General features: G+C 38.1%; 1 protein-coding gene across 2 annotated transcripts; it reads left to right on the top strand.

The window, feature by feature from the left end:
• Window positions 1-1491: 1491 nt before the first annotated feature.
• SAAL1 (serum amyloid A like 1) lies at window positions 1492-25086 on the top strand. 2 transcript variants are annotated; one of them, XM_070764417.1, is made up of 14 exons: window positions 1492-1672; window positions 2535-2596; window positions 7162-7302; window positions 9025-9120; window positions 11545-11628; window positions 16008-16087; window positions 17666-17725; window positions 18653-18768; window positions 19556-19739; window positions 20047-20132; window positions 20236-20424; window positions 20699-20895; window positions 22349-22441; window positions 24469-25086. In XM_070764417.1, exons 3-14 carry the CDS (start codon window positions 7177-7179, stop codon window positions 24559-24561), a joined length of 1404 nt encoding a protein of 467 aa, XP_070620518.1. In that variant the 5' UTR covers window positions 1492-1672; window positions 2535-2596; window positions 7162-7176; the 3' UTR covers window positions 24562-25086. The 2 variants fall into 2 exon arrangements, with proteins under 2 accessions (XP_070620518.1, XP_070620509.1); XM_070764408.1 differs by lacking the exon at window positions 1492-1672 and adding an exon at window positions 1732-1914 and having other exon boundaries at window positions 2531-2596.
• The last annotated feature ends 1278 nt before the right edge of the window (window positions 25087-26364 follow it).

Genomic DNA, 26364 nt, shown 5'->3' with positions numbered 1-26364 from the left:
TGTGAAAAATGCTACGAATGTGTATAGATCAAAATAAGTGTTCAGAAGAGAATTTCTATGCTTTGAAATCACATTTTATGTAGAACTCTAATTCTGGTTTTGACTGATATTTCAAAGGTCAACTCTTCCATCCGTTAATACAAGTAGTCCTTGACTTATAACAGTTCATTTAGTGACTGTTCAAAGTTACAATGGCACTGAAGTGAATTATGACCACTTAGGACCATTGCAGCATCCCCATGGTCACATGATTAAAATTCAGACATTTGGCAAGTGGTTCATATTTATGACAATTGCACGTCCCAGGGTCATTTTGTAGCCTGACAAGCAAAGTCAATGAGGAATTCAGATTCATTTGACAAACCTGGTTACTAATTTATTAAATGAAATAATTCACTTAACAACTGGGGCAAGAAAATTCGTAAAATGTGGCAAACTCATTTAACAAATGTTTTCATTCAGCAACATAATTTTTTGGCTCAATTGTCATAAAATGAGGACTGCTTGTACTTGGTTGATTACATAGACATACCCATGCTGTTTTTTGGGAAAATGTATGGAAATTATTTGCTATTGCCTTAGTGGTTTGTTTGGTTTTTTAAAATTCCCAATAAATAATTCTTGGGTATGCAATAAAGGCAGAAACATCTTGCAAGAGTCATGTTCAAATGTTCTCCAAAGTAGGGGGGGGGGGGGGGAAATGAAGTTTCAAAATGGGCAAAATCCAAAGAAGGATTGCAGAGAAGGAAAAACCACCTTCAAATCCTGAGAAGGCAATTGAATAGACTCCCAATGTTATCAGTTTCTCCATTTGGAAGTCCACCTTTCTTATCTTTCCTGATCATCTAAGCCAGAGGAGTAGAGTTAAGGAGCTAAGAAGCATTTTTAAAAGCCATCTTACTCAACGGGTTTTTCCTACACTTTATTTGAATGTGCTAAAAAAAACCCCAAAGGTAAAAAAAATTTGAATTGACTGACTTGTCAATTTGTCAACACAAGTACAAAGGAAAAAAAGCCTTGAATTGACCTAGATTCCAGGTGCTTTCCACCATATAGTTTTGGCTTGGCAACTTTACGGCTTACCACTGCTCCCCCCCCCCCCCCCGGGAGGAGTGTTTTTTCGTTTTGTTTTTCTAATCTCCAGATGATTTCCCCGCCATCCATATATTATCGGCCGAGCACCACCACTTTCTAAAGCTAGGTTCTCCAACCTTGTCCACCTTTTTAAGACTTGTGGACTTCAACTCCCAGAGTTCCTCATCCAGCAAAGCTGGTGTGCTCGAGAAAAGCTGGCTGAGGAACTCTGGGAGTTGAAGTCCACAAGTCTTAAAGTGGACAACCCCTGTCCTAAAGTAACCAAGCCGTGGCATTTGAACGGAGAGAACGTGTGAGTCGCGTTCGACCTGCCACCATCCCGGCGCTTCGCTCGCACAACGCCCTCAGGAAGAAGTTGCACCGAGAAAGCCGGCGGAGGGCGCTAACATCGGGGGGGGGGGGGGGGGACACCCTCGCTTCCGCGTCAGAAGAGCCGAAGGGCTGCGTGTATGCGTGCGTGCGAAGGAGGACGGACGGTGTCTTCTCCGAGACGGGGGCGCTACCAACTCCTGCCCGTTGCGAGAGAGGAAGCCCCCTTCCCGCCAGAAGAGTGGAAGCCCCTCGGGAGCCACTTCAGGTTCAACCCGGGTCTGTCCCAACTGCGGGAGGGGTACGAGGTTTCTCGCTCCGCCCGCCTTAGCGGCCTCAGGCCCGACGCCGCTGATGGGTTGGTTCAGCCCAGGGGAGGCGGGAAGATGGAAAAGAGGGTGGAGTCATCTGGGAACAAAACAAAAACTCGAGCCAATCGGAATTGGGTACCGGAACGGCGGGAAACTAAATGGCGGACATGGTTGGGGTGGAGAAGGGGGACAGGTTAAGGTAGGCGCTGGGATTTCTGCGGACGTTGGCGTGTACGGCGAGATAAGCGGGTCCCCGGATCTCGTGGCTTGTGGAAATTGGTTTTCTGGGAATGAGGCTTTCCTGAGGACGAGGGCGAAGAGGAACAAAATCCCTTCAAGACAGGAGTAAGCAAAGTTGGCTCTTTTATGACTTGTAGACTTCAACTCCCAGAATTCCTGAACCAATCATGTTAGCTCAGGAATTCTGGGAATTGAGGTCCACATACCATAGAAGAGCCAACGTTGCCTACCCCTGCCTTAGGAGGCCAAGCTTTTAATTTAATAGTTCAGTCCTTAAGTTTGGCCCTGATTTGTTTTCGGTTCTAGGACTCTTAATTTGCCTTAGAGCAGGTGACAACTCTATGTCTTGTGGACTTCAAATCCCAGAGTTCCACAGCCAGCTTTGGAAATACAGCTTACAGTTTTGCTGGCTGAGGAATTCTGGGAGTTGAAGTCCACAAGTCCTAAAGTTGTCAACGTTGGAGACCCCTGCCCTAGAAGTTGAAGAAAAAAAATGATTGTCTTTCCCTTTCCCAACCGAATTCCTCTGACTTTGTTTTTCCTTTTCTGGTTTTATTTTATATTTGTTTGTATAGGTAGACTTGGACTTACGGGACAGTTCATTTAGGGACCATCCAAAGTTACAGTGGCGCCAAAAAAAAGTAAGTTGTGACCAGGGATGGGCTGCTAGCCGGAACACTAAATTGGGCTCACCGCCGCGGCTCATGAGTGCTAGCAGGGCCAGCACGATTTTGCTTCTGCACCTTTGAAGGTAGAAAAATCGCGCATGGAACCGCAAGTGCGTGATTTTGCTACTTACACAGGTGCAGAAGCAAAATTGCGCTGGCCCCGCTAGCACTCGTAAGCCATTGCAGCGAGCCCAATTTAGCGTTCCGGTTAGCAGCCCACCCCTGGTTGTGACCATTTTCAACACTTAATGACATTGGTAGCATCCCTGTGATCATATAATGCAAATTCAGATGCTTGGCAACTGATTCCTACTTATGACCATTGCTGTGTCCCAAAGTCATGAGTTCCCCTTTTGACAAGCAAAATAAATGGGGAAACTGGATTCACTTACCAACCTGTTACTAATTTATCAACTGGTGATTCACTTAAGAACTGTGGCAAAGTTGTGGCAAAGAGAGGACTCATGTTCTTGTGGGTGACTCGATTGTCAGAGGTGTTGATTTTGGACAGAGGAAGGATGTGGTGAAGGTGATGAGGTGTCTTCCAGGAGCCACTGCCCACAGGGACAGGAGGCGGATTACAAACATTGTCAGGGCTGTGAGTAAAGGTAATAAAGTTGATGTGGTGGTGCATCTTGGCACAAACGATCTGTCCCAGAGAAATGTTAATGTAGTAAAAAGAGATTTTCAAAGTCTAAGTGTGGAGCTGGGTAAAATAACTGATTCAGTGACTTTCTCAGAGGTGTTACCGGTTTGTGGCCAGGAGGGCAAAACAAGTTGTATCAGAGAGTTTAATGTGTGGTTAAGGCAGTGGTGTAAAGCTGAAGGTTTTGGTTATGTAAGTCATGATGTCAGTAGATGGTCTAATAGGGAGTTGTTTAAGAGGGATGGTTTGCATCCATCATACAGAGGTACCCAGGTGCTCGGTGAGGAATTCAGAGCTTTTTTGGACAGGCATTTAAACTAGGTAAAGGGGACAGAGATGTACCAGATGTGGGGGATTTCTGTCCCCGACCAATGAGGATACATCAGTTTCTGGAAGCTTATGAAAAGGGAGCTGAAAATAAAATAGATGTAGTTGTTGATGATAAGGGACAAACTAATAATGAAAATAATGTTCTTCGGGTAATGTGCACGAATGCTCGAAGCTTGAGCAACAAGCTCTGTGAGTTAATGGCCATAATATCTAGAGATAATTTGGATCTGGTTGCCATAACTGAGACATGGTTTAAGGATTCCAATGAATGGGAAATATCCATACCAGGATATACACTGTATAGGAAGGATAAAATAGAGAGAAGGGGAGGTGGAGTAGCCATTTATGTTAAAGAAAGTCTAAAAACAATACTAATTCAAAATACATGTAAAGATCTGGAGACCCTCTGGATTTGCATGCAAAATAAAGACGGTTCTGTCATTAGAATTGGGGTGATCTACAGGCCTCCAGGGCAATCTGAGGAACATGACAACAAGATGGTGGATGAGATTACCCTAATGGCAGTAAAGGGAGATATTGTGGTTATGGGTGATTTCAACATGCCTGATGTTGACTGGAATATCCCCAGTGCCCTTACATGCAAAAGTAAGAATATAGTAGAGGCCTTTACAGGAGCAGCTATGGCACAGCTAGTTAAGACACCAACTAGAGGGGAGAATATTCTAGATTTAGTTTTTACAAATGGGAATTGGGTTTCAGAGGTCAAGGTGGGAGAAAATTTAGGTTGCAGCGACCATCTATGTTTGTGGTTTGATGTAAAAACTGATTGTGAGCAATCCTATACTGCAACCAAAGTATTGGATTTCAGAAAAACAAATTTTAATGCAATGGGGGAATATTTAAATAATGAATTAAAGGGGAGGGATAAAATGGCAGGAGCGAGCACCCAGTGGACTGTATTAAAAAAGGCCATCTTAAAAGCCACAAGACTTTATGTAAAGCAAGTAACTAAAGGTAAAAGGAAGAAGAAACCGCTATGGTTTAGCAATGATGTAAGGGCTATAGTCAATGAAAAAAAGGCTGCCTATAGGAGGTATAAAGAGTCTGGAAGTATAGCTGATAGAGAGGTGTATAAAATGAGACAGAAGGAGGCGAAACAGATAATATATGCTGCTAAAGCCTCAAAAGAGGAAGAAATAGCAAAATCTGTAAAGAAGGCGGATAAAACCTTCTTCAGATATATTAGTGATAGGAAGAAGAAAAACTGCAGCATCACAAAGCTTAGTACCAGGAATAATACATCCATTAATGGGAATAAGGAGATCGCTGACCATTTCAATAGCTACTTCTGTTCAGTTTTCTCAAAGGACACCTTACAAAATAATACTATAGAGGGATATAGCATTGCTTCCAGCTGTACGGATTCAGCTCCAGTGATCTTAGAAGCCGATGTCTTAGAAGAACTTGAAAGATTAAAGATAAATAAGGCAATGGGTCCAGATGGCATCCATCCCAGAGTTCTTAAAGAACTCAGATCTGTCATTGCTACCCCCCTGACTGATTTGTTTAACCAATCCCTGTTAACAGGAGATGTTCCTGAGGATTGGAGAATGGCCAGTGTTGTGCCTATCCACAAGAAGGGCAGTAGAGAAGAAGCTGGAAACTACAGGCCAGTTAGCTTGACATCAGTTGTAGTTAAAATGATGGAGACTCTACTCAAAAAGAGGATAAATCAGCATCTAAAAAACAATAACTTATTGGACCCAAATCAGCATGGCTTTACTGAAGGCAAATCGTGTCAGACTAATCTCATTGAGTTCTTTGACTATGTCACAAAGGTGTTGGATCAAGGTGGTGCCGTGGATATTGCCTATCTGGACTTCAGCAAAGCCTTTGATACGGTTCCACATAAAGAGCTGATAGATAAATTAGTGAAGATTGGACTTAATCCCTGGATAGTTCAGTGGATTTCAAGCTGGCTGAAGCATAGACATCAGAGAGTTATTGTTAATGGCGAGTATTCTGAGCAGAGACAGGTTACAAGCGGTGTGCCACAAGGGTCTGTTCTGGGTCCTATTCTTTTTAATATGTTTGTGAGTGACATAGGGGAAGGTTTGGTAGGGAAGGTTTGCCTATTTGCCGATGACTCTAAAGTGTGCAATAGGGTTGATATTCCTGGAGGGGTCTGTAATATGGTAAATGATTTAGCGTTACTAGATAAATGGTCAAAGCAATGGAAACTGCAGTTTAATGTTTCCAAATGTAAAATAATGCACTTGGGGAAAAGGAATCCTAAATCTGAGTATTGCATTGGCAGTTCTGTGTTAGCAAAAACTTCAGAAGAGAAGGATTTAGGGGTAGTGATTTCTGACAGTCTCAAAATGGGTGAGCAGTGTGGTCGGGCAGTAGGAAAGGCAAGTAGGATGCTTGGCTGCATAGCTAGAGGTATAACAAGCAGGAAGAGGGAGATTGTGATCCCTTTATATAGAGCGCTGGTGAGACCACATTTGGAGTACTGTGTTCAGTTCTGGAGACCTCACCTACAAAAAGATATTGACAAAATTGAACGGGTCCAAAGACGGGCTACAAGAATGGTGGAAGGTCTGAAGTATAAAACGTATCAGGAAAGACTTAATGAACTCAATCTGTATAGTCTGGAAGACAGAAGGAAAAGGGGGGACATGATCGAAACATTTAAATATGTTAAAGGGTTAAATAGGGTTCAGGAGGGAAGTGTTTTTAACAGGAAAGTGAACACAAGAACAAGGGGACACAATCTGAAGTTAGTTGGGGGAAAGATCAAAGGCAACATGAGAAAGTATTATTTTACTGAAAGAGTAGTAGATCCTTGGAACAAACTTCCAGCAGACGTGGTTGGTAAATCCACAGTAACCGAATTTAAACATGCCTGGGATAAACATATATCCATTGTAAGATAAAATACAGGAAATAGTAAAAGGGCAGACTAGATGGACCATGGGGTCTTTTTCTGCCGTTAGTCTTCTATGTTTCTATGTTGTAAAATAGCAAGAGCACTTAGACTTATATACCGCTTCACAGTGCCTTACAATCCTCTCTAAGCGACTTACAGAGTCATATTTCACCCAACAATATTTTCTCCAACAATTTGGGTCCTCATTTTACCAACCTCGGACAGAAGGAAGACTGAGTCAACCTTGAGAAGTAGCCTGCAGTACTGCACTCTAACTACTGTGTCAATGGAGCATAATTCACTTAACAAAGGCCTCACTTAACAATAGAAATTGGCTCAATTGTGGTCGTAAGTCGAGGACTCCCTTTCATTAGTTATATTGAACAGCCCGATTTTGTCCGGGGAAACTGGAAATTACTGAGAATTAATTCACAGGAATTTGAAATGTTAAAATTGGGGAGGGACCATGGATATCTTCAACTAGTGAAAGAATCTTACTGCTGTAACTAGTGCAAGAATCTTGCTAACAAAATTAATGCTTTTGGGCTTTAAAAGCACTTTTATTTTCAAAATAAAACATTTCAACTCTTGTTTTCTACTCTTTCTTTAGGAACTTTTCAATCTATTAATATTAATTATTAATAATAATAAATTAATAATTATTAATAGTATTATTGCACAAATATGGACAGAAATCCTTCACCCCCCTCAAGTGATTCAGAGGAAGAAGAAGTGGCTGCTGGAGATTCCATTGGAAATACAGTTTACAGCAAGCACTGGCTGATTGGTGTGCTTGAGAAATTAATCAAGGTGCTCTTTATTGATTATCTCCTTTATGTGGCAAGCATAAGGCAGATTATAGATCATAGTATCTTTGGAACAGGTGTTTAATAGCTAATTGAGAACTATCTTAAATTATCATTCAAGTTTGCAGATGGTAAAGATGTACTTAGAGTGTTAAAAAATGATACTCAAGGGTCTTCTGTTAACATTTCAACAAGGTGAAAAACATGAACAATTTTCTAATGGGAGAAACTGAATGAGAATTAAATTACTAAAATATTCAGTTATTCAATGATTAATTCAGGATTGTGTATTAACAGAATACAATTACTGTAGTGCTGACATAGAGATGTTGAACTGTTAGGTGATTTCCTGCATTGGCACTGATACTAATATATATGTAAACTTCCAACTTTTCCACCCTGGGTTTATCAAGAGTGAATGTCAACAGTTCAAAGATATGGTAGAGTTTGGGACTTTCCAGATAAATTCCTTTTAATTGAATTTACTGAACCTATAGGGGTAAAAAACAATAAATGCTCTTATTTCAAACAGTACCTAGCTTTGAATAAAGAGAGACAGAGTAGGAGAACATGTAACCAAGCATCAGCATATCTATGGTTATTTGTAATCCTCAATTAGATTAATTTGGGTGGCACAGGACCATGAAAGCTAATCTATTATCTTAAAAGTAATAAATATCATTTGATTATCATCATTGGCTAATGTCTTGCCTGCACTCCTGTTAGAAACACTGAAGCACTTCCAGGTTGAAAGGATTAGCTGGTGACATCACTATTCCCTGGGGGACACCCAGTTGATGAAGGATGGGAACTCAACTCTACCCTATGGCAGCACTCAAGTCTTGAACGTGGGAGTGCTAACCTCCAACGTAGCATCTTAACCATGTGAGCCATGGTGCTCTTGGCCAATAGCTAAAGAATTGTGGATGCGAGGTTACACATCAGTGGTTCTCATCCTTTAATGCTGCAACCCCTTAATACAGTTCCTCACGTTGTGGTGTCCCCCAACCATAAGTCTAGCGCCTATTTTCCCAAGAGCTTTAAGTTGATTGGCAGGAAGGTCAGAGGGACACCCCCATTGTAAACACCTGATTGGTCGCATTGTAAAAATATTTTCCGAGGCACAGGAACACTGCTTGACTGCTTTTTAATGTAATGGGATCTTAGTTTATAGTTTTAACTAATTAGACTTTTATACATATTGTTTTTTGTACTGTATTCTGTGAACCGCCCCGAGTCTTCGGAGAAGGGCGGCATACAAGTCTAATAATAATAATAATAATAATAATAATAATAATAATAATAATAATAATAATAATAGCTTTAGTTCCTAATACCATGGGAAATTTGTCTTTTCCTTTGGTCTTAGGCGACCCCGTGAAACGGTTGCTTGACCCCCCCAAAGGGGTCCTGACCCCCAGGTTGAGAACCACTCAATTTATAACTATATATATATATATGCAAAATACATAAAATGTAAAACAAAAGGTCACATTGAAATTAAAAAGTCTGATCTTTTAATAACCTGGATGAACTCTAGTTTCAATGAATAACATTCCCATGACTGCTACAATAGTTTAATTGTAACATAAATATTTTTGTTATGCTTTATGTAGCTAACAATTAAGTAATAGTTACTTAAGTCTACTGGTAAGCTTTTCAAAGTTAATTTGTAATTTTATATCCATGCTTTTATTTACTCTACAACTTGGTTAACTTTTAAAAGGACACTTCAAAGCTGAACAATGAGGAAGAACAAGTGGAACTAGATGAAGAGATGGAGAATGATATTTGCAAAGTGTGGGACATGTCAATGGATAAGGTATTAGTTAAAACTAGCTTTGTAGAGTATTAAAATCATTTGGGAATAGAATCGAGCATATATAATATTAATTATAAATTATTAAAACCATGGGAATGATATTGTGATAGTTTGCTAGTCATAAATGAAAGATTTCTGAAATATTTTTTTGCAGAGGGGGATCTTTTTCAAGCAAAACATATCTTCATTTTCTCTCCCCCCACCATATAAACTTCAGAAAAGTTTGAAAATATATGGAATTCCTTTTTTTAATTAGGCAGATGTTTTCAAATTGGCTTCAGCTTCCGCATATACAAATACTTGCTGTCTTGGCCTGTCTTTAATTACTAATATCTAATCATTCTTCCAAGAACAATCCTGTAATATCATTGATAGAGGCTATTTTCTTAATTTTTTGCCATTCTTCTGTGTCTCTCAATTTTTCAGGTATAATTTTTTTGTAGGCCATTATCTGCTTTTATCATATGCCAAAAGGTCTATGACAGTGATGGCGAACCTTTTCCCCCATAGGTGCCGAAAGCGTGTGTGCTCAGACTATTACGCCTGTGCATGTGCCCACACCCATAATTCAATGGCGGAGAGGGCAAGAAATTGCCTCCCCGGAGGCCCTCTGGAAGCCAGAAACAGCTCATTTCCGAAACTTCTGGTGGGTCCAATAGACCTGTTTTTTAATCCTCCCCAGGCTCCAGCGGCTTCCTGGAGCCTGGGGAGGCCAAAAACACCCTCCTCCCCCATCCCTCCAGAGGCCCTTCGTAAGCCGAAAATGTCCTCCCCGAACCTACGTGGAAGCTGAAAATCATCTGGCTGGTGTGCAAGTAGGCCTTATGGAGCTGAGCTAGGGCAACAGCTTGTGTGTCAGCAGATATGGTTCCGCATGCCACCTGTGGCACCTGTGCCATAGGTTCACCATCACTGGTCTATGAGCTTGTGCTTTCTAATCTGCCTTTATTTGTTTCTCTTTGTAATTGCCTCCATGATTGTTATTATTTGAAAACATGTATCTTCTTTCTGTTCTTTGTTATGGTATTTCTAGCTTTCATTTGCCTCCCTTAGAACCAAAAAAGCTTTCACTATTCTGAAATATCCTTTTCCATCATGATTTTGCCTTATGTTTGTCTTTGTCTTCCTAATATCAATTTTTTATTTTTTCCGGCATACTACCTAAACTAAACAATGTCGTCTGGCAGGACCCAGGGCAAGAGCCTTCTTTGTGGTGGCCCCGACCCTCTGGAACCAGCTCCCCCCAGAGATTAGGATTGCCCCCACCCTCCTTGCCTTTCGTAAACTCCTTAAAACCCACCTCTGCCATCAGGCATGGGGGAATTGAAACATCTCCCTCTTGCCCATGTAGTTTCTGTGTATGATTCGACTGTGTGCTTGTTTTTTATATATTGGGGTTTCTTTTGGATTTTTTAACCTAAAACTGTAATTTAGATTGCTAAATATTAGATTTGTTACTATGTATTGTTTTTTACTATTGTTGTGAGCCGCCCCGAGTCTACGGAGAGGGGCAGCATATAAATCCAATAAATCTAATCTAATCTAATCTACATGTTTTCACTTTACCACTGTTAACTGCAAGTTCATTTAGCATGCGGGATGACATTATCTTTGTCTTAAGATACTTAAGTTTTAACTGTCAAAAACAACTTTTAAAGAAATCTTTTTTATATTTGGTTAAGAAAACGTTACCCTCTGTGGATCTCGAATTGTCAATCTCCAGTTCAGTTTTCAGCTGTAAAATCTTGTAATTTTCCATTCTTGTAATATATTTACTAAATATGGAGAAGATATGCATTCTTGTCTAATATATTCTGCACTATTTTTACTGCAAACTCCATTTTTACAGTAATTTTTAATTTATTTTTGTTATTCCATTTCATCTTAATGTTTCACATTCTAAGAGTCTACATGATATTTGGCTGTAGTCAATGAAGTCAAATTTCATTTTGTATTTTATTTTATTTTTTATTTTTAAAAATTTTTTTCCCACAATCTTCACATACACATCCATAGATATACCATAAATCATATCAATATATGATTTGGAGGAAAACCAGGTAAGGTGCCTACGCTCACTGCCCATCCCCGTTTTGTTGATATACCTGTTCCAAAAGAAATAACCTGTCTTATACTATCTGTTCATTAATGATGATATCATTTGTTTACGATCAGCTGGCCTTTTGAATTAATGAGAGAAAGAAAGTATGTAATGTCAACCACATTGCTGTCTTTAAGTTCCTGTGTTGCCAAGAACCATTCAGAGGAGATAACTTTATTAGAAGTTCAAACTTTAAATAGAAAAAATTATTTGTGGTGATGGTAGTGGAAAGGTTTTGAACTCCAAAATGAACTTTTATGCTACTCCTCACCAAATATGTTTTGTTTCACTGTATATCAACAATCCAACTTTCTTCATTTCAGGATGTTGCTTTATTTTTACAAGAGTTTAAAGCACCTGACATATTCATGGTTTTTCTTGCAAAGTCCAAATGTCCTCGACTTACTGTAAGTCCTATTATGAATGTATATTTATTATTTATGTAGTTGATTTTTGGAATTATGCGATTGAATAAAGCACAAACAGCAAGTAAAAACACAATATTAAAAAGTAGAAGACAGCCATTAAATACAAGAAGTCCTCAACTTATGATTACAATTGAGCCCAGAATTTGTATTGACTGAAATAGTTGTGTAAATTTCATGCTGTATGACCTTTCTGGCCACAGTTGATAAGGGAATCACTATTAAGTTAATAGCATGGCTGTTAAACTAATTTGGCTTGTCAGAAGGGCCCAATAGGTGATCATATGATCCTGGGGCAGTGCAACCATAAAAAGGCTCAAGGTTGACTCAGCCTTCCATCCTTCCGAGGTGGGTAAAATGAGGACCCGGATTGCAGGGGCAATATGCTGGCTTTGTTAAAAAAAAGTGCTGTTGCTAACATGTTGTAAGCCGCCCTGCGTCTAAGGAGAAGGGCGGAAAAAAAAATTGAATGAATGAATGAATGTCCTATAAAGCCCTACATGGCATTGGACCAGAATATCATCGGGACCCCCTTCTGCCACACGAATCCCAGCGACCGATTAGGTCCCAGAGAGTTGGCTTTCTCCGGGTCCCGTCAACTAAACAATGCTGTCTGGGGGGACCCAGGGGAAAAGCCTTCTCTGTGGCAGCGCCGGCCCTCTGGAATCAATTCCCCACAGAGATTAGGACTGCCCCCACCCTCCCCACCTTTCAAAAGCTCCTAAAAACTCACCTATGTCGCCAGGCATGGGGAAGCTGATAAACCCCTTAGCTACTATGGTTTTTTATGTATGGTTTGTTTTTTATAATAAGGGTTTTAAATTGTTCTTTTAGTATTAGATTTGTACATTGTGTATTGTTGTTGTGAGCCGCTCTGAGTCCTCGGCGAGGGGCAGCATACAAATCTAATAAATAACAACAACAACAACAATAATAATAATAATAAATAAATAAATATTCTGAATTTTGTTCATGTGACCATAAGGATGCTGCAGCTGTCGTAAATGTGAAAAAGTCCTAAGTCACTTTTTTTGGTGGCATTGCAACTTTGAACGGTCACTAAATGAGCTGTTGTAAGTCGAGGACTGATTGTGAGCAATCCTATACTGCAACCAAAGTATTTGATTTCAGAAAAACAAATTTTAATGCATTTAAATAATGAATTAAAGGGGAGGGATAAAATGGCAGGAGTGAGCACCCAGTGGACTGTATTAAAAAAGGCCATCTTAAAAGCCCCAGGACTGTATGTAAGACAAATAACTAAAGGTAAAAGGAAGAAGAAACCGCTATGGTTTAGCAATGATGTAAGGGCTATAGTCAATGAAAAAAAGGCTGCCTATAGGAGGTATAAAGAGTCTGGAAGTATAGCTGATAGAGAGGTGTATAAAATGAGACAGAAGGAGGCGAAACAGATAATACATGCTGCTAAAGCCTCAAAAGAGGAAGAAATTGCCAAATCTGTAAAGAAGGGGGATAAAACCTTCTTCAGATATATTAGTGATAGGAAGAAGAAAAACTGCAGCATCACGAAGCTTAGTACCGGGAATAATACATGCATTGATGGGAATAAGAAGATCACTGACCATTTCAATAGCTACTTCTGTTCAGTTTTCTCAAAAGACACCTTACAAAATAATACTATAGAGGGATATAGCATTGCTTCCAGTTGTACGGATTCAGCTCCAGTGATCTTAGAAGCTGATGTCTTAAAAGAACTTGAACGATTAAAGATAAATAAGGCAATGGGTCCAGATGTCATCCACCCCAGAGTTCTTAAAGAACTCAGATCTGTCATTACTACCCCCCTGACTGATTTGTTTAACCAATCATTGTTAACAGGAAATGTTCCTGAGGATTGGAGAATGGCCAGTGTTGTGCCTATCCACAAGAAGGGCAGTAGAGAAGAAGCTGGTAACTACAGGCCAGTTAGCTTGACATCAGTTATAGTTAAAATGATGGAGACTCTACTCAAAAAGAGGATAAATCAGTACCTAAAAAACAAAAACTTATTGGACCCAAATCAGCATGGCTTTACTGAAGGCAAATCATGTCAGACTAATCTCATTGATTTCTTTGACTATGTCACAAAGGTGTTGGATCAAGGTGGTGCCGTGGATATTGCCTATCTGGACTTCAGCAAAGCCTTTGATACGGTTCCACATAAAGAGCTGATAGATAAATTAGTGAAGATTGGACTTAATCCCTGGATAGTTCAGTGGATTTCAAGCTGGCTGAAGCATAGACATCAGAGAGTTATTGTTAATGGCGAGTATTCTGAGCAGAGACAGGTTACAAGCGGTGTGCCACAAGGGTCTGTTCTGGGTCCTATTCTTTTTAATATGTTTGTGAGTGACATAGGGGAAGGTCTGGTAGGGAAGGTTTGCCTATTTGCCGATGACTCTAAAGTGTGCAATAGGGTTGATATTCCTGGAGGGGTCTGTAATATGGTAAATGATTTAGCTTTACTAGATAAATGGTCAAAGCAATGGAAACTGCAGTTTAATGTTTCCAAATGTAAAATAATGCACTTGGGGAAAAGGAATCCTCAATCTGAGTATTGCATTGGCAGTTCTGTGCTAGCAAAAACTTCAGAAGAGAAGGATTTAGGGGTAGTGATTTCTGACAGCCTCAAAATGGGTGAGCAGTGTGGTCGGGCAGTAGGAAAAGCAAGTAGGATGCTTGGCTGCATAGTTAGAGGTATAACAAGCAGGAAGAGGGAGATTGTGATCCCCTTATATAGAGCGCTGGTGAGACCACATTTGGAATACTGTGTTCAGTTCTGGAGACCTCACCTACAAAAAGATATTGACAAAATTGAACGGGTCCAAAGACGGGCTACAAGAGTGGTGGAAGATCTTAAGCATAAAACGTATCAGGAAAGACTTAATGAACTCAATCTGTATAGTCTGGAGGACAGAAGGAAAAGGGGGGACATGATCGAAACATTTAAATATATTAAAGGGTTAAATAAGGTCCAGGAGGGAAGTGTTTTTAATAGGAAAGTGAACACAAGAACAAGGGGACACAATCTGAAGTTAGTTGGGGGAAAGATCAAAAGCAACGTGAGAAAATATTATTTCACTGACAGAGTAGTAGATGCTTGGAACAAACTTCCAGCAGATGTGGTTGGTAAATCCACAGTAACTGAATTTAAACATGCCTGGGATAAACATATATCCATCCTAAGATAAAACACAGGAAATAGTATAAGGGCAGACTAGATGGACCATGAGGTCTTTTTCTGCCGTCAGTCTTCTATGTTTCTATGTTTCTATCTATGCAATGGATTAACTATTTCTGAGTTGTTAGTACCTCTTGTTATTTATCCATTACTTTTAGCACCTGTCTATGGTTTTCTAAATATTTTATTATTGGTTACAGCAGTATTTTTCAATGATAGCAGCTTTAAGATCTGAGGGACTTAGCACCAGGATGAGGATTCTGGGACATTCATCAATCTTAATGTTACTAATCTTGAGAAGCAATACAGTTATAGAATCAGAGGATTGTGTACTTCTGTGCTCTATTCAAGAAATATTAACTGACAAATCCTGCTGGGCGGAGACTTGACGTAACTAAGGTTTTGAATGACCTGGCTATGACTTCCAAAATTGTTGTTGTTGTTTAGTTGTGTCCTACTCTTGGTGACTTTATAGCCAAGTGCTTTCCATGCTACTGTGACCAATGCAGCTTCTTTCAATTGTATGTTCAACTTTGCATCAGATTTGATGTATCGAAGCAGTGTGTTCTTTGCTTGCCCCTCCTTCTTCGTCATCTAATTTTTAAAAATTACATAATGGGATAGTTAAAATAAGGAGTATTTTGATAGAGGTGGAACCATGTCACATTCTTAGCAAGAGGTTGATTGATTAGTTAGAATTATTGCACCTTTCCTTTAGGAGCTCAAGGTAGTACCTCCTTCTCTGCCTATAAGGTAATGTAGCTTGTAGAAAATGACAATATATATATATATATACCAAAATGTTGAATTGTGCAAAAGCTATCAGCACGAGAAATGTAATACTTAATAAATATGTTATTAAACCTTATTAAAAGTTTTTGCTATTCGCCGAGAGAGAAAAAATTATAGCATAGAGAATTCCTGCTTCAATTGATACTGCATATATTGAGAAAACACTTAAGCATATATTTCCTTGATAATGTTTACCTTAATGCAGTGTTTCCCAACCTTGGCAACTTGAAGATATTTGGACTTCAACTCCCAGAATTCCCCAGCCAGCATACGCTGGCTGGGGAATTCTGGGAGCTGAAGTCCAAATATCTTCAAGTTGCCAAGGTTGGGAAACACTGCCTTAATGTATATATAATTTTATGTTAACTTACTATATTTTACATTTCAGGAAATTTGTGTAGGTATTCTGGGAAATATGGCCTGCTGCCAAGACACGTGCATATCTATTAGTAAAGATGAGAACCTGGGGTAAGTTTTATTTCATGATTTTCAGACTTGAAATAGTTCCTGATGCTATTAAAACACCATTTAGTACATGCAGATTCTTAATATACTTTAGAACAGAGGTCTTCAAAGTTGGCAACTTTAAGACTTGTAGACTTCAACTCCCAGAATTCTCCAGCCAGCTGGGAGTTGAAGTCCACAAGTCTTAAAGTTGCCAAGTTTGGGGACCCCTGCTTTAGAATGAAAGAAAACATATATACCATACTTGATATTAATGTTTGTAAGGCATGGCAGGCGGATATAAATGTTTCTCAAGGAGGAAGATACAGGAAACTCGGTATCCAGTCCAAAAGTAAGAATAAAAAGAATATTGGAAAAAAAATGACTTTATACATATATATTAGCAAATACCATCAAGGGCAAGTGGATTCAGGGTTAAGAGAATCATGAGAAACAAATTCATCACGAGCATCTCACTCAACATGAGCAATAATAAAAAGTGGTAGTCTTAAAAACACCAGCTGACATTAACCTTCAAAGACCTATTTATCAAGCAGAGTTTTAAGCATTCTTCTGTTGGTCAAAAAAAGGTAGCATGTGCACGTTGGGACTGGACTTGAAAAAGTCTGCCTTCTGTGCTTCGTAGGGGGAATCTTCCACTTACGACTGTAATGGAGCGAGGCATTTTAGTCATGGCAGTTGTAAACCAAGACATGCACACAACCTTACTTGATTTTATGACCTTTTTTTGTGGCGTTTGTTAAGTGAATCCATATATTCCTTTGGCTATTTTTGGGGGCTGGAAACCAGCCCCAAAGACTAGAAATTGGCAAAAAAAAAGGTGTCATAAATCACAGTCATGTGAAATGCTGCAACTGGGCATAAGTTTCAAGTTTTATTGGATTTATATGCCGCCCCTCTCCGAAAACTCGGGGCAGCTAACAGCAATCATAAACAGTATACAATAATAATCCAATACTAAAAGCAAATTAAAAACCCCTTAATATATAAAACCAAACACACATACAAACATACCATGCATACAATTGTAACGGCTTAGGGGGAGAAGAAATCTTAATTCCCCCATGCCTGGCGGCAGAGGTGGGTTTTAAGTAGCTTACGAAAGGCAAGGAGGGTGGGGGCAATTCTAATCTCTGGGGGGAGTTGGTTCCAGAGGGCCGGGGCCGCCACAGAGAAGGCTCTTCCCCTGGGTCCCGCCAAGCGGCATTGTTTAGTTGACGGGACCCGGAGAAGACCCACTCTGTTGGACCTAACTGGCCGCTGGGATTCATGCGGCACGAAAAGTGAACTGGTTGCCAAGCACCCAAAGTACAGTCATGTGACTTCACGTTGTGTGTGCATGTGAATTCTGGAATTGAGTTGTAAGTAGATCTTTTTTTGGGGGGGGGGGGGTTTGTCACAACAGTTGCTAAGCGAGGACTACCTGTAAGAAAACGTCCTTCAACATTGCACTTGCACAACTCCAAATGTTAAGGATGGGAAGACTCAGGAAACATTGACAGATGTTTGAGTAAAGAAAGGCAAAGAAAATAATGTTTGTCTCATGTTGTATGCTGCTTAACCGATACATGATTTTTCCAGACAAGTAATCCTTCATCGTTTATGTGATTCTGATTCCCCAACTCTGCTTGAAACAAGCAGGTAAGCTTGTGTTTGTTTGTTTCTGAGTAATTAAAATACCTTTAGCATAAGAGGTAATAGTAAGATAGAATGGTAGAATTCTGGTTTACCCGGGAATAGTCATGATGTTTGTGTACACTGTATGCAAACTGGTAACATTTATGCTTGTAGTTTGTAAATGCTAAACTCTTGTAGCTTCCGTTGCAGTGAAATGCAATTACAAGTCAGACCTGCCTACATTGCTTGTAAATATAAACCACTGATGGAATTGAAAAAATGTACAGAGTAAACATATACTTTATTTTACTCAGACATTTGAGTGTTAGAACATGCACACACACATATTTGGACAATAGATAGTATTAGAATTATTATTCTGATAATGGAGTTTGCTGCTTCTAATCCTTTCAGTCCTTGACAACAGGATATATGAGTTTTTTGATTGGCAAAAAAGCTGAAGTAAGGCATCTAGCTGATCTTCCTTTCGATAAATGATTTAAATGATCTGTTGTTTTTCTTCATGGTCCTCTCTCCTCATGTCCATTGATCCCCATAGCAGTTTATTAAGGCAAGGTATTATTGTAATCTTCATTAGCAATATAAATTAAAAAGCAATTAGAAAGCCAGTAGGTTCACTTTTTATTAGTTATACTTGGGAGAAGTGCTACTGAACTCAGTAGGATGCTTCCAAGACTTGTATGCAGTATTCTTATTTTCCATTTAATAGATCTTCACAATTAAATTGACTTCACATATCATTTATTTGATTTTGATTTTAATTGTATATCTAATCATCATAAACCAGGATAAGATCTGAAGAGTTTAGCCTTATAACAAGTTAACTTAGAAATATTTAATGAGCTTACTTTTAGATGCTTATAAGGCTGATATATAAATTTGGGCTTTTCAAAAAAATCTCACATTGTTACATTTCCATTTGTATTTTAGGTTGCTATTAACTTGCCTCTGTCAATATGAAGTGGCTAATATTTGGGTGGAGAGAATCAGACAAAGTCTGTCTGTTTATAACTGTTTCTGCTTTATCATGTCTAGTTCTACAAATGGTAAGCTAATACATGAAGAATGTATTGTATTGAATCATAGAGAATTTTTAAAGTAAGGAAAAATGCACAACTCCTAATACGGGAATCAAATATTTTCAAATATTTCACTTAAAGCATTTTTAGTTAAGAAACAAAGAATCCATGCTATAGTGAAATCCTGAATCAGTGGAGTAGCTTTTGGTGCCTTCTTTTCTTATGGTTATAATATCTTTGGATTGTCAATAACATGCTATACTATATAAATACTATATTTTCATTAATATAAAATAGGAATGTGTTTAGATCGACATAAAGTCTTGTTGGAACTTATGTTTACAAACTGAACAAATAATGGAAAGATCTTTTGGGATTTCTCTAGCAATCCAAGTCTTCGGTAAAATGACCTTCAATTATAAGTGCTGCCATAAGTAGCATTGATTTTCAAAATTGTCTTAAATATATTGAAATATATTTTAAAGGGTAAACATAGGCAAAAGGGGGAAGAATATAAGATAAGAAAGGAAAATGTGTCACATTTCCAATTAAAAAGTTGTAGACAGATGGTATGTGCATGTCCTTTCATACTCCAAAGCACATGTTGGCCTTGAAATCCCAAGTGCTACTCTAATATTTAGTAATAGCATTAAACTGTAAAGATTCTCAAAACAGCATTCATCCAAATTACTATTAGCTGGTAATATAGTATATATACTATATAGTTGTATACTAGAGCATATTAAAATATTTTACTTTCTAAATTCTGTTTTGTATTTATACGGTCTTAATTTAACTGTACTTTAATTTTCAGTGGACTTGCTGGTGAAAGTTGGTGAAGTGGTTGATAAGTTGTTTGATTTAGATGAAGAATTAATGATAAACTGGATTAAAAAAGATTCTTGTCCATCAGCGGAACAGTCTACAGATGATTCTCCAGATGATATTCCTGATTTTAAATTTCTACCTTGTCTGCTTGAAGCTGCAAAACAAGTTTGGTAAGCATCTATCAGTATGCATGCAATCATAGAAATATAAGGCATCTTTTTCATATTGGACAAATAATGTTCAGGTTCTTTTTGCCTTTTGTAGTGAAAGAACAACAAATCATGTCAGTTTTAAAATGGAAATGTTGGAGTTTAAGTCTCTTGGATATCACTGAATGGGGTAGAAACATTTCAATAGATATTTCCTTTTTTCGACAATATGTCCCCCTTCAACTCTGAAATTTCTCATGTGGATACAGAGAAAACAAATCTTTCTTAATGAATAATTCTAACTAAAATCCATAATGTTTTACTGCAGCTCAGATAACAGTTCCGAAGGACTTGAAGTTTATATGCATATTCTACAGCTGCTCACTACAGTGGACAAAGGCATTCAAACAATTGGTATGTTTTCTGAAGCATGTAATGACAAAGTATTTGTAGAGAATCCTTTAATAAAGGGGTTTTTTTTCCAGAGATTGACTAATTTCCCCCCCTCATTTTTCAGTCAAGTCTTCTGATAGAGGAAAAGAAATATGGAGCTTGCTCTATAATCTTTTTTGCAATGAACTCTGCCAGCCAGATGATCCACCAATTATTGTTCAAGAACAGAAGACCCTGTTGGCTTCTATTTTATCTGTGCTATCAGCCATATTTGCTTCACAGGCAGATCAGGACTATGTTAAGATGGGAAAGAGTAAGTGTCATACCTGATATATTCCAAGTCAAAATGTCAAAATGGTGGGGGATATAATCATAGAATTTAATTTCCTAATATTTCTGCTTAGCAAAAATTACCTTCTTGTAAGAATACTGGTAATTCATTTCCTTTGTGCCCAGTTGATTTTGAATCTTTTGTTATAAATCCAAGACTGGATTCTGTTTATATCCTGATTATAATTGTTTCACTACTAGGAATTCATCTTTTTCCAGACATACTTTCATTCATAATTTTTTTTTTTGCATTTCAGATCTGGCTCTGATTGACAGCGTGATTAGAGTGTTACAAAATATGGATGAATGTGAGAAGAGATCTGTAGACAGCTCAAAGAAATCCCAGACAGAAAAGTGTGAGAAATCGGAAGTAGTTGATGAAGATTTCCATTTAAAAATCTTGAAAGACATCTGTTGTGAATTACTCTCCAATATGTTCCAGGAATTATCGGAGGTAAAAAAAAATCATATAAACTTGAAAGTTAAGGAATGGATTCAACCCAGGTTTTATTACTATGGTAGTATAGTAAAAAGTATTCATGTATATCCATTAAAGGAATTGTATCTTTAATGTTTTATTTATTTATATCTTGCCTTTATTATTGTTATAAATAAATCAAGGCAATAAACATATCCAACACATCGTCCTCATCCTATTTCCCACTACAAACAGAGAGAGGGAGAGAGACAGAGAAGAGGGGGAGAGGAGGGAGAGGGAAGGAAGGAAGGAAAAGTAACTAGCTCAAAGTACTGAACTGAACTGTGGGTGGGGTAAAACACATCATCAGTTTGGACTCACTATGCTCACTATGTAAGAGACCTAAGTCCAGTCCTCCTTGAAATACATTGAAGTTATCTACCACCAAATTGGCTTCACTGATAGTAGTAGATGAGATTCTTTTGTATAAGTTGATGAGTTAATGAGCTCAAAATAAACTCATAGTGCTGTTGAAGTGTATCCTAGCTTCTTATTTCTTGGACTTGACACCAGCTGATTTCCACCAGGACTTATGGTTTCCCGCTTTCTAGCTATAAACTTGCTATCAAATATAAAAATATGTGGTTTTTTTTATTAAAGCAGCTTTGTCCCCCAAGGCCATACAGATGCTTAAAAAAAGAACTGGGTGATTATGTTGGAGCTGTACTTGCACTGTTACATCTTTTCAAGTTTTGAATAATTTTTGAAGGATTTGTTGTCTTACTAATTATAAAATTGTCTTCTAGAATGGTTAAGCAATGAAACCTATATTTCTATGTGTATGAATATGTACACGTAAGAAGTGTAGAACATTTTCACCATGTTAAAAATTCTGGAAAACTGAGTAACTTGCACTTTATAATGTGTGAAAGAATCTCACAAAATTGTTACTGTAGACAGAGAATATCAGTCCTCTGTGTTTTTTTAAATGAAATAAATTGTTTTAATTTGAGATAGAATATATATTTATCCTTTTCTTTTAAGTGCTTATTTTTCAGCCCTTGTATAAAATTACCCTACAGAACCGTTCTAGCAATTATGGAGTATTATATTTTTAACATCCTTTCTATAGCCAAACTGATTCAAAGGTTGATTTATGCACATGAAACACAGTGGAATATTAAATACTTCAGTGTTCAATATTTAACATTCTTCATATGCAGAATTGTTATTAATATTAAAATGTTTTCTTTGATCACTGGGTTGCCATGACTGACATTTTTTATTGGAAACATTTATATTTTTTACATTTGTCTTTCACGCTTGAGTTATCAGCCTTAGTAAGCTTTATTAAAAATTCTTTATTCAGACAGCATCTAATTCTAAGGCTTTAAGGCTCAAGATATTGAGTGATATTTGGGAAGTTCAAAACCTAGAAAACTTTGAAGGCATTTGTGTAAGTAACTCTAACTCTTTGCTGATTTTTTAGGAAAACATATTGGAAGGACTCAAGCAAGGTCATATAAATGAAGAAAAATGCTGCTGTGCATTTCAAAATCTCCTTCCATTTTATTCATCTTCGGTATGTATGATTTCTGAAATAAGCAAAAGCAATGTTGAGATATTGTCTTTCTGATAAGCAAAATCAATGAGGGAATCAGATTCATTTAATAACCATGTTACTAATTTAACAATTGCAGTGATTCGCTTAACCACTGTGGCAGGGAAGGTCTAAACTCTAAACTGTCCCACTTAGCAACCAGTATTTGGGGCTACATATGTTATAACCTTATAGAAACATAGAAACATAGAAGACTGACGGCAGAAAAAGACCTCATGGTCCATCTAGTCTGCCCTTATACTATTTCCTGTATTTTATCTTACAATGGATATATGTTTATCCCAGGCATGTTTAAATTCAGTTACTGTGGATTTACCAACCACGTCTGCTAGAAGTTTGTTCCAAGGATCTACTACTCTTTCAGTAAAATAATATTTTCTCACGTTGCCTTTGATCATTCCCCCAACTAACTTCAGATTGTGTCCCCTTGTTCTTGTGTTCACTTTCCTATTAAAAACACTTCCCTCCTGAACCTTATTTGACCCTTTAACATATTTAAATGTTTCGATCATGTCCCCCCTTTTCCTTCTGTCCTCCAGACTATACAGATTGAGTTCATTAAGTCTTTCCTGATACGTTTTATGCTTAAGACCTTCCACCATTCTTGTAGCCCGTCTTTGGACCCGTTACTTGTTTGTTTTGTTTTCTACCCAAGAAACGCTTTACATAATGCTTTCCCTATATCTTTAAAATATGTAAAAGAGCATCAGTGGTTACGAAGGAAGTTTTTCCACTTTCACAGAAGTGATATTAACTGATATTTGGGAAGTTCAAAACCTAGAAAGCTTTGAAGGCATTTGCGTATGTAATGCTGTAAAAATCATGGGCTTTCCAAGATATGCCCATGTCACACCAACACTCCGCAGTCTGCATTGGTTGCCGATCAATTTCCGGGCACAATTCAAAGTGTTGGTTATGACCTATAAAGCCCTTCATGGCATCGGACCAGAATACCTCCGGGACCGCCTTCTGCCGCACAAATCCCAGCGACCGGTTAGGTCCCACAGAGTTGGCCTTCTCCGGGCCCGTCGACTAAACAATGTCGTTTACCGGGACCCAGGAGAAGAGCCTTCTCTGTGGCGGCCCCGACCTTCTGGAACCAGCTCCCCCCGGAGATCAGAACTGCCCCCACCCTCCTTGCCTTTCGTAAAGTTCTTAAGATCCATCTTTGCCATCAGGCATGGGGGAATTGACACATCTCCCCCGGGCCTATACAGTTTATACATGGAATGTTTGAGTGTGTGTTTGCTTTTAATAATGGGGTGTTTAGTGTTTTTTAAATTATTAGATTTGGTTTTTACATTGTTCTTGTTATTGTTGTGAGCCGACCCGAGTCTACAGAGAGGGGCGGCATACAAATCTAATAAAATAAATAAATAAATAAATAAATAAATAACTAAATAACTAAATAATTTGATATCTTGTAAACTAGTAAAGAATCAGCATGAAATTTGGGAATGATTTATTTTTATTTATTATTATTTATTTATTAATTAGATTTGTATGTCGCCCCTCTCCGCAGACTCGGGGCGGCTAACAACAGTAAAAAAAACAATACAAACAAATCTAATATTAAAAGTAATTTTAAAAACCCCAATTTAAGAAAAACCAATCATACATACTAACATACCATGCATAAATTTTATAAGCCTAGGGGGAAGGGAATATCTCAATTCCCCCATGCCTGACGACAGAGGTGGGTTTTGAGGAGCTTACGAAAGGCAAGGAGGGTGGGGGCAACTCTGATATCTGGGGGGAGTTGGTTCCAGAGGGTCGGGGCCGCCACAGAGAAGGCTCTTCCCCTGGGCCCCTCCAAACGACATTGTTTAGTCGACGGGACCCGGAGAAGGCCAACTCTGTGGGACCTAACTGATCTACATTCTGGTCAAGGTGCTTGACAAAATAAGTTCATCCTGCTTTAGCAACTCCCATGTTTTACTTTATTCAACTTTCTATATGACAAAATATACTTCTCTGTTTTTTTCCAGGTGGAGTGTTTTCTTGAAGTGCTGCATGGAGCAGATCAGACTCTTGCTGACAACTTGAGCAAAACCTTCCCAAGTTTGAAACTCCAGGCATAGGTCCATGGGTCTTATTTTGCTGCAAGGAAACTGAGTATTGTTTGCTTCTCTTTGAAGAAAGCAATGGGTAAAGAATTCCCAGCAAATGTAAACCTACATGAGAATCCTTTTAAAATGGGGGGATACAGCAAATGGTCTGGAAAAACAAACTCCCTGAAGACTGTTTAGCATCTGCAGCTCTGCATTTTTAAATCACTGCAGGTGGTGATAAAATGCAAAATAATTTTATATCTTAGTAGCTATGAGGTTGTAAAATGAACAACCCTTTGTCTAAGTCTGAAAAAGGTGCTCCTCTTCCTGTATTAACAACAAAATTAGTTAAATTTTTTTACAGAGAATAATTGAGTTGCTTTAGTTTGTTTTACAGAGTTAAAAAAGATTCAAAAAGTTGTACCAAGATGAGCTCAGTTATAGTAACATCAAAAATGAGAGTTTGGTAACTAATAAACAAGTATTCGGACCTATTTGACAGATGTCCTGCTTGTGCATTATTTTTGTTACATGAAATAAACTATAATTCAACTACTTCAGATGTCACAGTGTCTTCTAGTGCCATGCAACTACCTGCAGTAGCTACTCACCACTGCCACTAGTATAGAAATTGCAGTATTTAAATTTCTCATTTTTCAGACTGGAGTATAATTCAATTGTCTGCTGAAGACTACAATGACTGAGTCTCCGGAGAGGGGCGGCATACAAATCCAATTAATAATAATAATAATAATAATAATAATAATAATAATAATAATAATAATAATAATGTTCGTATAAATTTCATATTGTATACAATATACGTAACATGTTAACAAAGAGACGGTTAGGTGTAGTGATGAGATACGAGGTGTAGCCTGGAGATACGAGGTTGTTGAATTTTAGATATCAAAGTATGCTGAGAACTTTTGACCAGTCCCTTTCTCTCGGCCCAACCTACCTTACAAGATTGTTCTTGTAAGGAAAATAGGCATGAATAATTGTGTATATTACCTTGAGTTTGTGTGTGTGTGATGTGATTAAAAATATAATAAAAATAATAACAGGTATAAATTTTTTAGACAAGAATAAGGAATTTTAATTCTCTCTGACTTAACCTTACAATATATGGTATCTGCCAAAGAAAGCAGCAATAACTCTTTTTTTTAAAATAAGGGGTTTTCTTATTTTGAGTGAAACTAGAGGTCCTACATTTTTTAAGTGAAACCAGCTGTCCAACTTAGTCTACTGTTCCTGGATTGGCTACATTTGTAACTTTGGAGAAAGATGGATGTCCTATCAAGTATATATACTGAAGACAAACCATAGGAATTGGGTCAGTCATTATTATTATTATTATTATTATTTATTAGATTTGTATGCCGCCCCTCTCCGAAGACTCAGTCATTGTAGTCTTCAGCAGACAATTGAATTATACTCCAGTCTGAAAAATGAGAAATTTAAATGGGAATATGCTAACCTTTCACAGTAGCTGAGAAAAATAGAGCTGGTGGAACCTGAACGTAAAATGTCAAAAATGAAAACATTATTTATTTATTTATTTATTTGATTTTTATGCCGCCCTTCTCCTTAGACTCAGGGCGGCTTACAACATGTTAGCAATAGCACTTTTTAACAGAGCCAGCATATTGCCCCCACAATCCAGGTCCTCATTTTACCCACCTCGGAAGGATGGAAGGCTGAGTCAACCTTGAGCCGGTGATGAGATTTGAACCGCTGACCTTCAGATCTACAGTCAGCTTCAGTGGCCTGCAGTACAGCACTCTACCTGCTGTGCCACCCCGTTTCTCTCTCTCTCTCTCTCTAATATTA

The sequence above is a fragment of the Erythrolamprus reginae genome, chromosome 1 (genome assembly GCF_031021105.1).
Source record: "Erythrolamprus reginae isolate rEryReg1 chromosome 1, rEryReg1.hap1, whole genome shotgun sequence".
NCBI lineage: Eukaryota > Metazoa > Chordata > Lepidosauria > Squamata > Dipsadidae > Erythrolamprus > Erythrolamprus reginae.
This window is presented reverse-complemented; position numbering and strand designations above follow the sequence as displayed.

Excerpts from the sequence above, each read along its gene's own strand:
- SAAL1 (XM_070764408.1), top strand. The coding sequence starts at position 1,759 with ATGGGTTGGTTCAGCCCAGGGGAGGCGGGAAGATGGAAAAGAGGGTGG. Across the intron at positions 20,133-20,235 it reads CAAAGGCATTCAAACAATTG|TCAAGTCTTCTGATAGAGGA; the intron begins GTATGTTTTCTG and ends CTCATTTTTCAG. Across the intron at positions 20,896-22,348 it reads TGTTCCAGGAATTATCGGAG|GAAAACATATTGGAAGGACT; the intron begins GTAAAAAAAAAT and ends CTGATTTTTTAG.